Below are 17,386 nucleotides of genomic sequence, written 5' to 3' on the forward strand. Positions count from 1 at the left end.
TACTTTAATCGAAGATCTTACAGACATGATACCCTATGATGCAGGTACTGTAATTGGCAGGTTAACTGTCCATGTAAATGCACTGGGTCAAAGTAAAAAAGCTTAATGGTTCTAATCCTTGTAAAATTTGGCAGCCTTTATATAGGAGCTACAAAGACTTTAAAACATTATCTAGCCCTTTCAAGAATGCGGCTTACCACATAGCACAGGGCCCCCAGCAGGGGTGGGCGGCTGCACTAATACAGCGTACAAAGTCCGGACAGGGAGAACTACTTTCTAATCCGTATATCTACAGCAGCCTAATTCGTCCTGCTCTGCTGACTGTGACGTGACCATGTCATAGAGTGTGAAATTTCTTTGTTTGACGGTGTCAGATTAAAGTTGTGAATGTTCCAACCACCAAAATTCAGTGGTTTTTAAGTTAGGTTAAATGTTTACGCTCATATCTGAACTGTTCTGCTGAAATATTCACTTATATGGTGATAATAACCCGTGTTAAATATTACTGCATGAAACAAGCATGCTTGGGCATTGATGTTACACATTTTATTCTATTGCTCAGATTAAAATACATCTCACGTCCAGGAAATATACATTTCAAAACAATACAAACAGAGGGAGAAAACACAAATACTTATAAGTCTACATGTATGTGAGTTGTATGTATATAAAATAACCAAAACATTCATGGAGTGTAGCATGACATGACTTTTCCATGCATGCCTTCAGTATGCAAAGTTGTAAAACACTGAAAGAACTCTGTGATCTAAAATGTTACTGTCAATAAAATCAATGGCAAAAAAATGAATTCCAAAAATAAAGTGTGTGTTGGACTTTCTTTACATTTTCAAACTTGTAGCTTTGTATTCAAGACAATGGATTTGGTGGAGAGGACCACTTGTGTTAAAATACACAAAAAACAAACTGTTTTTGCACAAGTATGGCAAAAGGTCCATTTGCTAAAGCTGAAACAAAAACTTTTAAAAAGCTACACACTTCCTCAGTCCTTTACCCGTTTCATCTTTGGCTGGCTCTACAGGTGTGACATGATACGGTGGTAAAACACAGTCACAAGCTGGGACGATGAAAGTTTCCAAACGTGTCTGAATGCCGACTCAAACCCCTCAGTTTTGTTCTTAAACATTTGTGCACCAAAACGCGAGTAGAAAAGGAGAAAGATGGGAACAAAGCAACTTGGTTACGAGCAACGAAAGCTAGCAGACCACAAATGATTAAAAATTAGCAGACGCGAAGCCACGATTCAATCAGCATTATCCAGCATGATGAAGACTCACAATCATCAATGCACACTTGTAAAAGCTCCTTTAAAACAGCAACACAAATCCAGTTAACTCCTACAGCAGCACAGCAAACACATCACACAGTAGCTGCAGTCAGCATCGTAGCAAAAAGGTCTTCAGTGGGCACTGCAAACATTTCTACATATAGACTATAGTAGTGATGTCAAGTGTGAAACACTGTCCTGCAGTGCGTGTGATCCCACGTCGGTGTCTAATTCAAGCAGGGGACTCAAACAGAAGCCTTCTGTTCACATGGATGAGATGAGAGGGAGTGAAGTGTTCATATGAAAACCCAATTTCTCTCCAAAACAACAGAGCCAATAGTTAAAAAAACAAATCAACCCAAAACACTACGTCCACTTTCATTTAAGTTTCAAGTAGCAACACTCTCCTAACGTTTGGTGAATAAAGCTACTGAATGTTGGAATCGCACATTAACACAATCACTGTGCATTTGTATCTGTACAAAAAGTCCATTCACAAAAATGCAAATGCTGTGCGGTTACTACAGTCCCTTAACGCCCAACATCTGTCCACAACTACATCGAAGTGTCTTAATGGAGATGAATTTTGGTGATCTATACAATCTTACTGTGGTCACATTTTTAACCAACATACACAAAACATCACTTTATACTAACACTGAATCCGAGCTGGTAATTTGCAACAGTGATAAATCAAATTATAGGAACACTCCTTTAATCTGAGAACTGATTGGTCTTGAAGCAGGAGAAGCTCCTAGTCATTTGCAATAAGTTACACTATGTACCAAGAGAAGAGGACATTGTTTCCAAGTGCATATGTGGGGCCATCTGATGCATTCACTAACAGAGGCATACATTTTAATTAAAATCTCTAAAATCCCTCAAAAATGTGCTTCGTAGCTTCTACATTATATGTGCTTTGTACATAAATATATCCAAGAAAAATATAATTATTTTTACACCACTAAGACACCATCATCACTATCTAACCACACTGGAGACACTGCGTTTGGAGAGCTTGGTCAACAATGTGAATGACTGTTGATCAAAGATGCTCAAACTCGGCCAAGCTGTCCACATTAACAAAGCAGCTACAAACACTGTGCACACACAGCTACCATGACCTATAACCAGGAGTTTACTATTTTGACCTATTACACAACATTTATTACTGTCCTTTGGTTCAACAGGACATCAGCGGCTCTCGCGCTTTTGACAATCTGGCTGTTTTGATGTCTCCCAGCCCACTTCAGGTCAGGTGCAAACACTAAAAAAAACCCTCCTCCAAACTGTGAGTTAGTATTCACATAACAGCAGCAATACATTTAAGATAATTTAAGATCCTTATCAACGATATCCACAGCATTTCTACTTCCTCGTGGACACACAACACTATCCTCTTTCCACCAGATGCCACTACTTAAAAGCGCCATCACCTTTAAAAAGAAAAAAAAAACCCAGGCTGCCACAGTACATACTTATGCTGATGAGAACCACAGTTTGTAGTGTTGACTGATATAGGATGAGCAATTTGCTATATAAAGATCTTTGCCACAGGTACTGAGCACCTCATTACTTTGACTAAGAATATGAAGGGCATAAGTACACTTAGAGGAGAGTAGACGAGGGTAAGAAGCTGCACTGGGTAACAACAGGCATGGTACAACAAAACAGGAACTTCAACAGGAGTCGGGCTATTTAGAGCAACTTAATATACAGTTTTCTTGGGGCAACTGAGTTGCTTTAACAAAACTGTCAGTGCGAAATCTATGACACTGGAATATACACTGGAAAAAGTGGGAGCACAAGGCAGAAAAGACTGTTACATTCAGAAGAAGTTACACACATGAGTCTTCATTTTAACTGAATCAGAAATGAACCTGAATGCAACGCAAGATATTGGCGGGTTGAGGACAAATCAGTAACTTCATGAATAGCCATCCAAAAGTTCAGCTGTGACCAGCGGAAGACAAAAAACACACCACAAAACAATAAACTGTAAATAGATGGTGCTCTTCTCTCAAGAGAAAAGAAAAAGAGCCTTAACAAAAAAAAAAAACAACAACCCCTGCAAATATATTTTATTTCACCCTTCCAACTGAATCCAGAGCACTGTGTGTGTGTGTCTCAACATATGCATGGAAATGTGCTTGCTGCTCCTACAGGCCTTTGTTGAAGTAGACAGTGGTGATGTGAGGACTGGTCTTTCGTATCCTTTCTTGCAGATCTTCTTCCAGCCCGCTAACACTCATAGAGCTACAAAGAGATGGTCCAGCATCATTAAAAGGCAGCTAAGTTAAACAACTCTAGATATAGACTGAAAGAGTGAAAGTGGCCACTGGTACCTTTTCTGAGGGAATAGGGCGCAGCACAGAGGAGTTGCAAACACCAGGCTGAAATCATGAGATGAAAACAGGAATGTTTCAGATGTTGTTGCAGGTACTTTCTAGGTGAAGTTAAAAACATCATTTGATAAAAGGATACTCTCACTGATAACAAGTCTACTTTACTCACCACAAACCGACTAGTCCCACCTGGACTGGAGCGTTAAGAATTGGGAACCGCTGCAGAGAAATCAGATAAAAATCAGGGACACATACATATCAGATGAGTTTGTCTTTACAGAGCGTCCACAGACACAAGCATTCAATGTATGTGCAACATGTGGAATGCGGTGCGACTCTTTAACCTCATAAAATACCAGCATGTCTGGTAAATCCACTCAGTAGAAACAAAACAGTACAGCAAACACGGATGCAATTCGCTTACCTTCATGAAAGCTCTCTTCTCCAGAGCATTCATTATGACAGGAGGAATGGCTGTGAACAGAACAACAAGTCAGGTGGGGGTTTCTGCTTCAATAGCAAAACAGGAAACTGTTAGTAAGGCTCAGAATGTGTGAGGTGAAGATACATTTTCTAATATATTTTTGGTGAGAGACGATCATAAAGTCAACATATATTCTCTTAACTTTGTGTTTGCTGTCTAGCGGCTCTTGAGATAAATATCTGGGTCATAGGCTGTTAAATGATGAACACTATACAGAACAGGCAGAAAAACGGGGAACCTAACCAGCCAGAAAACTCCATAAAGCAGAGAGGAGCTGCAGTTTCAGCTGATACTTCTTTGCAGATTGTCACTAATGCATGCAAGGTAATGACCAAGCAGAGAAAAGGTCGACGTTACCCATTGCAGGCATCGCCATCCCAATCCTCGACACCACCACCTGCACGATGGCTTGTCTGGCAGCATTTGGAGACTCTCCTAACCGGTTTCCATTCTCATCAGTTACAGGGATACCGTACTTTAACTCCCTGATAGTGGGGAAAAACAAACATCATGTAAAGCTGTCATACCAGCTGTTAAAATATTAATCAGTGGCCTATTATAGTTAATACTTTAGTGACCTCACCTCTGCCTCATAAAGGGAATGTTGATACAGTTAGCAGCAGCAACAGCAGCAAAAGGGACAAACCGGCTGATGATTGGAGGGAGACGCTGCAAAGACAACAAAATTAAGCAATCAGGATCACATCTCAGAGCAGGTCATATGTGTTTGTTTTATCTTCGGTTTACTTCATGTTTGTTGCACTTGAAACAAACGTATTACCGTAGCTAGAGACTTGAGTCCCAGTGCAGTGACTACGGCTCCAGTTGTTGCACTGACGTAGGCTGCACCGAGCTGGCTGCAAGAACAAAATTATCACAGGTCACACACTGAGAACCCACATCCCTTTTCAGCATTTTCATAAGTGAAATAGAGCCAATTATGCATCACCACATGAAGACAGCAGCTCAGAGTCTACAAATTAAGCTAAGATGAATCAATGCAAAGTTTAAATGGACCAAGAAATGTGTGAAGTCATGTATGAATATTTAAGAATGAACGAGAACATCCTCGCAAATAATTGCAAAACAGAACATTACAATATGTGTTTCACTGACTGCATGCTTGATCCATAAATATGCATTCGCATGTTGCTGTTCTTCATAAATGCATGCATTCAATGCATTTTTGCAGCGTCTGGAAGGGGCAATTTATTGCAAATATGCTGACCTGTTGTCAACAAGGAGCACGTAATCTAAGTCAGCATGAGATCACTGTGACACTGCCGAACATGCTTAACAGTGGAACGTAATACCGCTGTGAGGGAGAGGACAGCCGCTCCCACAGCCTCCTCACAGAGACTAGTTTAGACGTGGGACAGGAATGATCAAGAGAGGAAGGGAAAGGAGAAGCCCTCCATACTTCACGGTGATGGGTGCGTCTCCACTGCGGTTGGTGTAGTTGACGACGGCGTTAAAGGACTGGTTAACCCACTGCCAAAACACCACTGCTGGAGTAGTCCTGCAAAAAACATTAAGGAACAGCGACAGTGTGTTTGAGGAAGTGAGATTTCACGCTGCGTGTTCGGTGCCATTTGCGCTGTGGCAAAGAAGTGACACTACTTGAGAAAGTAGCTGCTAGCGACAAACACTTAAAAAAATAATAAAAAAAAAGAGGATGCAAGCAAAACTACTAAGTAACCTACAGATGCATTTAGTCATAACTGCATACAGATAAGTTTGTGTGGACCCTCATTTCACACTAGTGTTCCCAGCAGATAACATCTTCATATAAAATCAATCAGCCCATAGTCAAGTTTGAATAAAATTCACATGCAAAAGATACAGATCATCTTGATAGGGTATGTGTCACAATTTTATTCATGTGACCTAAAAACCAAATGGTCCTTTAGCACAGTTTACAGGCCTCCAGAAATATATGCTGAATTTCAACTTTAACTTAAATCACCTAAAATATTCATATTTGTATTAAGAAACCCCCCAAAGCACTCGCTCTCTTCTTTACTATACCAATTTTACTATATAAAGCTATAATATATAGACTTTAAAATGTCACCATATGGTGCCCTCAAGTGGTAGGATGCAAAAACAACATTGTGGTTGATGGTAGTGCACGATACATCCAACCTGAACCTGAGTAACAAACATAAACATAATATGACAAAAATGATAGACTTAATTGTTAAATATTAAATTAACAAAAACGTGAAAAAATACTTAAAATAAAATGTGAACTATTAACATAAAATTTTAAAATAAATCAGTTTTTAAAACTATAGCCAATAATCTATTATTTAGTTTCACCATCTATTTCTGTAATTACAAAGAGTATTAAAAGTCATCTCAGCTTTACCTTTTATCATATTGTGTATACTTTTATTGCAGATCAAACTGTTTCTCCCACACCCATAAACATAAACTACACTCTTCTTACACTACTGACACTTTATTCACTTTTAGTCACTTGCAGTTATTTATTCACCTTCAGTCACTTTAATTTTAAAACTGTGTAATTTTAAAACTGTATATACTGTGTATTTATTATTTCACTCCTACTGCCTGTTCCTATTGTCCTTATCTTCAACGTATGCTGCTCGGTTGTTTGTTAATTGCCCCTTGGGGATAAATAAAGTCTTCTGATTCTGAACATGAATTGATCTCAGCTTATTAAATGGTCACAGCATAGCGAGTTATCAGTAGAATTAAGAGCAACATTTTTTATTCTTTAAGAGGATTTTCCCTCTGCACAGGGATTAACATTTCTATTTTTGCTGCTGTATTAAGGCTGACTTTTGGTCACACAGAAACTGTATCAAATTCAGTCTTTCATTTATTAGATATTAGATTTTTCCATTTCTAGATTCTCTTTAGGGAATCATTTTAGAAGCAGATTATAGTGAATCGTGTGTTTAAACCTGAGCTGTACCTGTAGAAGGTGAGCATGCAGCCTGTGATGGACATGTTCATTGGCACCTGAGCAGACATCCGGCCAATCACAAACATCTTCTCCCCTGTGTCGGGGTGGAAGGCAGAGTCATAGATGTATTTGGCTCTCCAGAGCTCATCCTCCGTCAGACCAGGCTTCACGATCCCAGCTCTGAAAAAGTCATAACAGTACAGCGCTACAGTACGGTTTTTGTTATATGTAAAAAAAAAAAAAAAAACCCCGGAGAAAACAAGTCAGCATATAATCTCGTTCAAAGCTCATTCCTATCCATGCCTTACTCAGATCAGACATCCTACCCCGCTTCCCAAAAGGTTGGGACATTGTTGTAATATGCAAATAAAAACAGAATGCAATGATTAGCAAATCTCATAAATCGATATTCTATTTATAAAAAACAACATCAACAAAAAACATGTCAAATATTTAAACTGAGAAAATGTACAACTATAAGAAAACTATTAGCTCATTTTGAATTTGATGGAAGTAGTGGGTCTCGTAAAAGTTGGAGTAGGGGCAACAAAAACACTGGAGGAGTTAGTTCTCCAGCTGTTTGGTGTTGCTATTTTTAACAAATTAGGTTAATTGGTAGCATTTTAGCAACGTGATTGGGTATAAAAAGAGCACCTTAAAGTGATGGGGTTTCTCTGTATCTTTGCCTCACACAGTGCAATATATCTCCATCGCATAGAGTTGATCATGTTGATCCAAGAACTGGAATGTTTTTATCTTCCAGGAGTCGTGTACAGATCCTTGCAATATGGGGGCGTGCATCATCATGCTGCAACATGAGGGGATGGTTTTGGATGAATGGCACAACAATGGGCCTTAGGATCTCGTCGTCGTCTGACCTCGATGAGGACGACGAGCATTTGGATGAACTTCCCTGAGACAGTTTCTGACAATTTGTGCAGAAATTCTTTGGTTATGCAAACCGATTGTTGCTGCAGCTGTCCGGGTGGCTGGTCTCACACGATCATGGAGGATAACATGCTGGATGTGAAGGTCCTGGGCTGGTGTGGTTACACATGGTCTGCGGTTGTGTGGCGGGTTGGATGTACTGCCAAACTCTTTGGCGACAGCTTATGGCAGAGAAATGAACATTAATTTCACAAACAGCTTTGGTAGACATTCTTGCAGTCGGCATGCCAATTGCACACTCCCTCAATATTTATGCTGTCTAATCAGCAGCTTGATATGCCACACCTGTTAGGTGGGATGGATTATCTCGGCAAAGGAAGAAGTGCTCATGAACACAGATTTATGAACAACATTTGAGGAATGGGTCTTTTGTGTATCTAGAAAATGTTTCAGATCTTTGAATTCAGCTCATGGAAAATGGGAGCAAAAACAAAAGTGTTGCATTTATATTTTTGTTCAATGTATGAAATTGCCAGGTAGCACACCTGGAAATCACCATAAAGATACATACGGGTTTTAAGAGCAACGCATGCTCCCATCCACATGACTTCTTTTAACCCTAACCCTTGCATATTTCAGCAAGGCAATGCAAAACCACACACTGCGTATACATACTTAACCTTTCACCAACTGAAAACAGCACGAGATGAAAAATATGACAAATATAACCCCAAAATGTAGAGCAGTTCAAATCCTACGTGAGCCAAGAATAGGACAGCATTCCTCCCCCAAAATCCATAACTAGTCTCCTCAGTTCCCAGAAGAGAGGACTCAACACAATGGTAAACATGGCCCTTTTACAATGTTTTTGAGACATTTTGCTGCCAGTAAATTCAAAATGAGCTAATAATTTTCTTAAAATTGTACACTTTCTCAGTTTAAACATTTGATATGTTTTCTATATCCTATTGTAATTAAAATATGGGTTTTTACACAGTGTCTTTTGGAATAAGGGTTATACATTCCTACTCCCTTCTTTATATCTTGACCTTCTCTACCTGTAGTTCTCCACAGTCACTCTGGCCTCCTCCAGAGTCTCAGAGGACAGCAGGACGTTCCTGGGGTCCGTGACCATGAAGAAGTGCTTGGCGCGGCCCGTGAACGTGCCTTGGTCCCATCTTGGCTCCTTGATGTTTATGTTGCGGGACACCTCTTCTGACATCCTGACTTCTTCACTTAGAAATTTTGATTAGTGCTCGGGCACAAACGTAAAACACTGCATAAAACATCAAGTCAGAAGAAAAAAAGAACCGTATGAGTTGGATTAACTAATGCATTTCTCACAGAAAAGACTTGTCAAAACATTTTATAGGCAAGAAAAATAAACCCCAAAAAACAACAAACATACCCTGAATGTTATTTTAAAATTTTATGCATGCTCAAATATCACAAACAGAGATCAAAGTTTGAAACAACATAAGTATGGCGACCTGATTCCTAGCCCTACAAGTGTAATTATTGTAATGAAAAAGGCTGGTGGCAGAGATAAGCGCTCATCCGCGTTTCACTAAAAGCTGTGCTGCATTCCAGAGATACATTGTGCTAACGAAACCCTCCACCTTTACTGTACAGGACACCACCCTGTACAATCTTTGTGGAAACAACCCTTCGGGGCATTCGAGTTTTACTGCATTCTTCATCACTCAGTGATTTCTGAAGCCTAAATAACACTTTCTGTTTGCTGTATTAAATTAAAACCACAATAAACTGTTGTTTTGTCCATTTGTGGGTTCCTTATAAGCAGCTCTTCGCTTTCAGTGCAGTCCAAATTAAAATGTGAGCTGTGTCTGTGAGTATAGGATAAAGTAAAATTAAGATGATGTTTTTATCCATTAAATGCCCACACAACACCAAAAAGCCCACAGTCACTTAAAAATCCAAGTTGGACTGTACAATTTCAAATAAAACAATACCTCACTTGTAATACAACTATTGACCTCTTTCAGATCCAACTCTTTATTTCTGTGCTGTTCACATTATGGCTTTTCACCACAGTGTTAACTGGATGACTTCATCCAGCACTTGGGCCATAATAGAGTAAGAAACTGGGGGGCACAGCAGTGTGGAGACCTTGGTTTGTTCTTTCTGGCATGAAGGTCACAACTACCAAATTGATTTAAAAAAAAAAAAAAAAAAACACCTTAAAGAGCGAGATAACACCTGATAGCGTGGATAAATAGATAACAGAGGAGTTGGCTATTGGTTTGCTCCTTCAAACTATGTGTAAAGTGCACGAGCCTCCAATCGCCTCACTAGCGAGACAACCACATGAATGATGTTTGTCATACCGAAATAGCTGATTAAAGAAAACCGCAACAGACACAGTGGCAGATGGGTTTGGGGTTGTCACGACAGGTGCCCCAGTTCCTGTCACAAAGCTGGCTGCTAAATGGCTAGCGAACACGCTAGCAAGGTAGCCGACAGCAGCACTGCAAATCACGAACTGGAGAACAGAAATACCCACTGTTGTTAATAAAACGGAGTTAAATGTAAAAAACAAAAAAACCCTCCCCCCCCCAAAAAAAACCCCATTAAATGTTCGGACAGATGGGAGAACAAACAGATTTCTAATGTCATCAAAATACCTGCTAACTAACGTCCCCTAACCAGCTAGTTTACAAGCTAGCAAGCACATTAGCACCTCAGTTAGCGTTGTAAGGACAAATATGGAAATAGAGCGAGCGCTAATTTAATCAGATCTGATCATTATTGATCAGTGATGTGAATTCAGCAATCACGGAAACATACCTGCTCTTAACTCCCTGGTTTTTGAAAATGTATGACCTCTCAATATCACAGCACCACCGGGAAGACATATGCTGCCTTCGCGTACTTATTGAAATATAGTAACATAGCATTATGAAAAAAAAGGATGGGTCGGTAAATAATTCGTGGAGCAAGTAACAATCAATAATGTTCTGTCTATGTTCTGTGTTACTCATATGAGGATTCATTACAGATGTCTACAGTGATAAAATAATGGGAATTAAAATGCGTGCCAGACGGTATGTGGACGGTCAAAGACTTCTTCGATTTGTTTGCTCAGTTGCAGTATGATGAATATCTATTCTATTCTATTCTATTGTTTTTTATTAAATACAACAGTAGAAAATCCAAAATATAGAATAAATCATTTAAATGTAGTCAAACTGTTCGCATGAAGCTGAGGGTTAAAACAAAAACGAGTTTCTAAGCTGCCCGTTAAGGCAGCGCCGTGCGACGAAACAGGAGGGGCGGTGTTTATGGTGAAAAACTCCTGGGCGTGGGAGGAAGATCACGCAGGATTGGCTAAAAGCTGACGGGACAGGGGAGGAGTCCACTTCCCAGAAGTCCTTAGTTTATTAAGTGATGGGATTTCCGACTCTTTTTAGAGAACCGGCTCTTTCAGCTCGACTCACTAAAAAGAGACGGGTCTTTCGACTCTTCAGGTTGTTTTGTTGCTTTAATTTATTTATTATTAACAATAATATAAAATTATGCACAAAAGGAATTACTAATGTAAAAAAAAAGTGGTTTTATTTATATATGTTTATATATAAATATATGCAGTGGCACCTAAAGACAAAACACGTACAAACTCCAAAACACATTTCTAGCGTTAACTGAACTTCCAAAACAGAGCTACCTAGATCACTTAAATTACACAATTGAAAGCATGTGTATTGTTTGTGTATTTATACACAAGCACTCATATATATTCAAATAATTTAAAAAAAGTTCATTTACCTGTTACTACCACACACCAAATCCGTCGTTGGTACTTGCTGGCTTGTGTAGCCACTAGGTAACAAAAGCTCAACACTGCGCCTAGCATCCTGGAGCACTTCTGTTGTGTTTTGTACATGTTTTGGGTTTTTAGTGTCTTCTGAGTTTTTATGTGCTTCTGAGTTTTTACGTGCTTTTGAGTTTTTAGTTGTTTTGGAGTTTGTACGTGCTTCAGCGTTTGTACGTGCTTTGGACATTTTACGTGTTTTGGACTTTTGATGATTTATGTATTCATTTTAGTAACGGTATAAACAGTGGAAGGTGGTGGATTGTCCAGATGCTGGTCGATGTGAAAAAATAACTCAGTTTTGTTTGTGGTGGCGGAGCTCAAACAGAGAGCAGCCAGTGGATGAGGGAAACCGAAGGCAGAAGAAGCAGACCCGAGGCGGCTGCGGTCAGAGCATCAGGTGAACTGAATTTCAGGTAAGAAGGTATGAACTGCAGTCTATCTGGGATCAGATATAAACCAAGTTTAGGTGTAGTTTATTTTCGTTGTGCTGACTTACAATCAGTTACAATAACTGGTACTGCGTGCTAGCTAGCATGACGGAGTTTCTATACAGCTGGATGGGTGCTTTGATGTTACTGATACCATAGTGAACTTTATTTTATTCATAAGGTTAGTTAGTAGAATTGCCAACCGTCTAGTAAAAACGCAATCGTCCGGCATTCAGAGAAAATATTAGCGTTTGGTATTGAGCTGAAAAAGAACACAGTTTGTCCTGTACTTCAGCTAGAATGTTTGTTTATCGCCCACTTTGCGCCAGAGCGGGGAAACTGGGGGATGTCGAGCAGCACATTTAAGCTTGATCAGCTGTTGTTAGAATTTATTTGATATTAATTTCTAGTATCAGGTGCTGTTTGCTGGAGCCCCAGCTGTAAAAGCTGCTGGTCATTATATCGGTTTGGATATCTGGTGAGAGGGAAACATGAAGATGAAACCAGGAGATGTCCTTACTGAATCATCAGAGGTGATGGACAAACAGATTTACCTTTTAGGTTGACATGATTGAGTTGAAGGGAAGTTATGAACTGTTTCTGAGAGACAAGTGACACCAGAATCTTTTTCTGTGTAGCTGACAGCTGGTAACTGTGCAGGGGCGGATCTAGCAAAGTTTTTGCCAGGTGGGGCATTAACAGGGAAAGGGGGGCACAAAGAAATACTTTTCTTTCTTATTTTCTTCTTTCAGCTGATCATTGATCAGTTTCAGGATTGAAGTAGCAGCAGAAGAGGGAGGGAGAGAAAGGCCGTGGCTCCATATATGGTTGTTAAGCTTAACGCTGGAATGCTTAACAAACATTCAGAGATGAACTTACACACTTGCTTTACTTCTCTCTGGGATAACTTTGTCTGAGATGAAATGCCAGTTTGGTAGGAATGCTCAACCAGACAACAGGTCTTGCACCCCACAGCGCTCTATCATGTGAGCACACTGCTCTGACGTGCTACGGTTATGAGCTGAGCCATGTTTTGTGAGGTGCTTTTTTGATATTTAATGAATCGATTACACTTTTTATTTCTCTCCGATATCCGATCCAGTAATTTACACCAGTATCGGACTGATACGTAATATCGGATCGGTCCATCTCTAGTTTTAATCACACTCATTTTGTGATTCTGATGTCACAGCATGCAGCAATGCAAGCATTTTATTTATTTATTTAAAAAACGGCACAAGCGGGAATTTCTTCTATACGGGTCATTTCAGCCTTCATGACTGTTCACAAGTGTTAATCAAACCGCTAGTTTTAATTTAACTAGTTTTTATATGCATCCACTGGGGTTTCTTTCACGGGTTGATGCGATCATTTTATTTAAAAATCGGGATTTCGGAATGTTAATCCAAGAGGGAGACAGAGGCTGCTAGTTTTTAATGCAATAGGTGGTCACAAATAACATTCAGCCCCTTTAGAAATAAATGCTGCAGTGATACTTCTAAAACCAGTCTCGCAAGCCCCATCCGTCTTTCAGCAGCTGGTTAATTTTTTGAATTTGTTCAGGAACGCAAAAGCCCACCGTGGGTATCATTTAATTGTTGGGATTCCTTAGGAAAAGGTAAAAGCCGACAGGTGTAAAAGCGGGGACCGACCTATTGTTTAAGGTGGCCGGTATCGGCTCTTTTTATAATTCCTCGACAAGGTAAAAGCCCTGCAGATGTACCAGTCGAGCAGGGTATCGCCTATTTTCTGAAGTCTGAAGTCCAGACCTATCTTGGCAAATTACACCGGAGCTCAGCAACTGCGTGCCCCACCCTCATTGTTTTAAACTTGCACAGCAAGGTGATGCCCTGCAGGTGTATCGCCCCCAGACTTATCGGCCCACCATCTATTGTTTTTGGAAGCCCCCCGGTCCTATATGAAGCGTTACTCAAAGAGTGAGACCCTCGCCATTTCGCGTCAGGACCAGCGCCGGTGCAGACCATTTTCTACCCACACAGAGCGTTTCTGACTGGCTGGCGTTGCTTAAGAGAAAAGCAACAATACAACGCGGTTCTCTGCTCCAAGACATCCGCGGTCCTTTCACACGGTAAGCATGTGTGTTATAGCCGGCGCTTCATAAATGTCTGTCTGTCAGCGCAGATTATTCAAACTGTTTTTAAAATGTGACTAATTTGTTGTCCAAAAAACATTTCCTCTAAATTTGCAAAGTTACTGATTTAAAAATATATATTTTCGAATTTTTAGCTGGATGTCAAACATATGATAGAGTCTTGAGCATATTTATTGTAAGAAGATTTTTTACATAATACAATATAATCAAGTGTGCCTTATATTCAAGTGTTCATATATTTCAACATAACCAAGCTTATTGTTAAAGAGAACATGATGTATTCCTTACTTCAGTGTGTGAGATGTCAGATAAGCATGATATATTTCTGTATTCGTTATTTCAGAGTGTGTGTGGGTGTGAGGTCAGATAAGCGCTGAGCTAACGTCTAACCTCTCCCCGACTTCTAACAGAAGAGGAAGTACTATGTAACCTGCTTTGCCCTATAAATAAAGCAAGCAAGCCTGCAATCGGTGTGTGTGTCTTCTCAGGGACATTCACCCGTGCGCACGTTCTTAAAACTCTCTGAGTTGGTCTGCAGTGTCTTATTTCTCTTACTTGTGATAGAACAAATGTCTACCCCTGACATTTATATAGCAAAATTCACAGTGGTATAACCATAAAAGATGCCCAACTGGACACCAATGCACTCTAATGCAAGCCTTTAAACTGCATAAGTATACCTCAATAACTGAAAAGAGTCTGTATCCATAATTTGCGGATCTGCGGATTTGTTTTTAATGTGGCACTTTTTTCACGAACTGCAGATGATGAAATCCTCTTTATTTGAGAAAGTGTCCCTAAGCTATTGCTGCTCATACTTACTGAGTTCCCTAGCTACGTCTTTACTGTGTCAGTAAACTTTTTGAACAAGAAAGGTATCGTAGCTTTAAAGACACATCTTAATTGAAGCAAAGGCAAAAAATTGGAATTAATTTTATGTGGCTGTTCATATTAAATCCATCAAAGAGTGAAAATCCAAAAAGCTGGAATGCATTTCCAATCAGCTTTTTAAAAAAAAATAATTTTTTTTACAAGAAGTGTAGCTCATACACTGCAATAAATGTATTCTGCTACATCTGCTAATGAGAGAACATGTTTTTTCATCATAAAGACTGTGATATGAAGCATCGTTAAAGTGTCACTTCAGTAATGCTGCTGAGAGAAACAAGTGTTGACTCTTTTTTTTTTTTAAATAGATGACTTAAAAGACTAAACTCTAATTTCAAAGGTTTATTTCAAGTTTAAAGAATATAACAGCTGGTAAGACAATGAGTTTTGCTTCTCGCTGTCCGTGTTATGTTGTAGTATCCATTATCATGTATGCTACTTTGCTCTGTGGACTGTAAAATGTTTCATTGTATTCATGAAATAAACCAGACTTTCAATGTCTGAATCTTTTACCATTTTTCTGCTTTTGTTCACCCAAAGTTGACAAAACCCACAGACATCTGGAGTTATCTCACTAAAATGTGGAGCAATCTCAGTGTCTATAGATGCTTTTACCTTAAACACAATCAGCTGACTGATCCTCACTTTGTCCTCACTTTGGTCATTATGAATGTTGAAGGAGATTTGTTCCATAGACACCTTATACTAGTGTTTCCTACACTTAATCCAACAGTACTATGTTATATTTAAATCCAGATTCCTTTTAGTGTGCAGTGAAATTTGTTAAACCATCGCTTCATGGCACAGAAGTACAAGTTGCTCTTTACTAACACAAACTACACTCATTGGCAGCAGCATAGGCACGCTTAAAATTTCTTCTGAAATTTTCGTTTTCTAGTTTAATTTATTATACTCAGTTTTCACTAGTCTTGCTGTATCAGCTCCCTGGTGTCTGTGTAATTTAAACAGCATCCCAAACAATTTATGATCATTAAAATAACAAGAAGGCTAATTTATAGATAGAAGTACACAGCTAAAGACAGACTCTCATTTTTGTGTGGTGTGACCGTATATTTTTCTGTGATTTTATGCACAGCTGAAAGGTCTACAACGTACACCATCCTTAAAATTCCCCAGAAGGTGGCAGCATTTCTACCTCCTGAAAGCTAAATACTTATGTTTCTTTAACAGGTTTCAAGGGGAGTCACAGTCATATTTAACAAGTTTTATTACCTATTCATTAGTCTGTTTATCCACTGGTTTTTAGTTTATAGAGAAACAGGTTGTATAATTGTGCTTTCTCATAAAATGAAATGCTTATTTAGTTCTGATTTTGTTCAACTTTATTTTTTATTATGATACAGAGAAAACAGATCTTCACATAGAAAGACCTGTCGATGGACATGGCAAATGGAGGTTGCAGGGGTAGGGGGAGAAGGAGGGAAGAAGGGGGTAGACAAAGGGTAGAGGGAGGTGCAGGGAGGATCCGGGTGGAGATGTGAATTAATGAAATGGAGAACCTCCTACACTTGTCCAGACTCAGCAGCCTCTTCCACTCTCATCTCACCAGAACGTTTCTTACTCCTGAAAAACCAGCTCCAGCAGCCTGTCTTCTTCTTTCCTTTTGCTTTTTCTTCTACTTTGCCGTTTATCTTTTCTACCTTTTCTTCTTTCTCTACACTTTCCTGGTCTTGTTTTGGTTTTTCCTCTTTCTTGCTTGACTTCCTCTTGAAAAAGCTGGATCCTTTTTTCTTTTTCTTTTCTTGCACCTGCAACTCATCGTTTTTCATCTCCTGTGTGTTATTTTCTTTGAGGTTTTCATTGTCTGCTTGAATCTTCTCAAAATCTTCCTGCAGTTTGTCAAATTTTTCATCCTCTTCTTTGCCCTTTTGTTCAAGCTCCTCTTGTTTCTGCCTTTTCTGATCCTCCTGGATTTCACTGTTTCTGCTTTGCAGTTCTTTGTGAATCCTCTCAAGCTCTTCATAGTTTTGCAGGTGTTGGATCTTCTCCTGAAGCATTTCTGTGCTCCTGTCCTGGACTTCTTTATGCTTCTGCTCAAGCGCTGTATATTTGTCTTCTACCATTTCCTTCTCTTCCTCCATGTCTTTATTTCTGTCCTCCAGTTTTTTCTTCTCTTGCTCAATTTCTTTATTTTTGTTCTCCAGTTTTGTCTTCTCTTCCTCCA

The 17,386-nt window shown here is 39.4% G+C and overlaps 1 protein-coding gene across 2 annotated transcripts; it reads right to left on the reverse strand.

Moving 5' to 3' along the window:
* Positions 1-531: 531 nt before the first annotated feature.
* On the reverse strand, positions 532-10,850 carry sfxn3 (sideroflexin 3). Of its 2 annotated transcripts, none has more exons than XM_005913958.3 (11): positions 10,746-10,850; positions 8,996-9,213; positions 7,059-7,229; positions 5,535-5,633; positions 4,896-4,971; positions 4,698-4,783; positions 4,472-4,599; positions 4,055-4,104; positions 3,800-3,849; positions 3,631-3,678; positions 532-3,541 (listed from the first exon to the last, which is right to left on the reverse strand). In XM_005913958.3, the coding sequence occupies exons 2-11, from the start codon at positions 9,157-9,159 to the stop codon at positions 3,445-3,447; spliced, it is 969 nt and encodes a 322-aa protein (XP_005914020.1). In that variant the 5' UTR covers positions 9,160-9,213; positions 10,746-10,850; the 3' UTR covers positions 532-3,444. The 2 variants fall into 2 exon arrangements, with proteins under 2 accessions (XP_005914020.1, XP_042080728.1); XM_042224794.1 differs by lacking the exon at positions 10,746-10,850 and adding an exon at positions 7,704-8,158 and having other exon boundaries at positions 8,996-9,109.
* Positions 10,851-17,386: the final 6,536 nt, after the last annotated feature.

Source organism: Haplochromis burtoni, unplaced genomic scaffold (assembly GCF_018398535.1).
Source record: "Haplochromis burtoni strain Fernald_Lab_line unplaced genomic scaffold, NCSU_Asbu1 Contig_7, whole genome shotgun sequence".
Taxonomy (NCBI): Eukaryota; Metazoa; Chordata; class Actinopteri; order Cichliformes; family Cichlidae; genus Haplochromis; species Haplochromis burtoni.

Coding starts and splice junctions, on each gene's coding strand:
- sfxn3 (XM_005913958.3), bottom strand. CDS start 9,159: ATGTCAGAAGAGGTGTCCCGCAACATAAACATCAAGGAGCCAAGATGG. Junction 5,634..7,058: donor TGCATGCTCACCTTCTACAG/GTACAGCTCAGG, acceptor TGTTTTTTGCAG/GACTACTCCAGCAGTGGTGT. Junction 3,542..3,630: donor GCCCTATTCCCTCAGAAAAG/GTACCAGTGGCC, acceptor ATCTCTTTGTAG/CTCTATGAGTGTTAGCGGGC.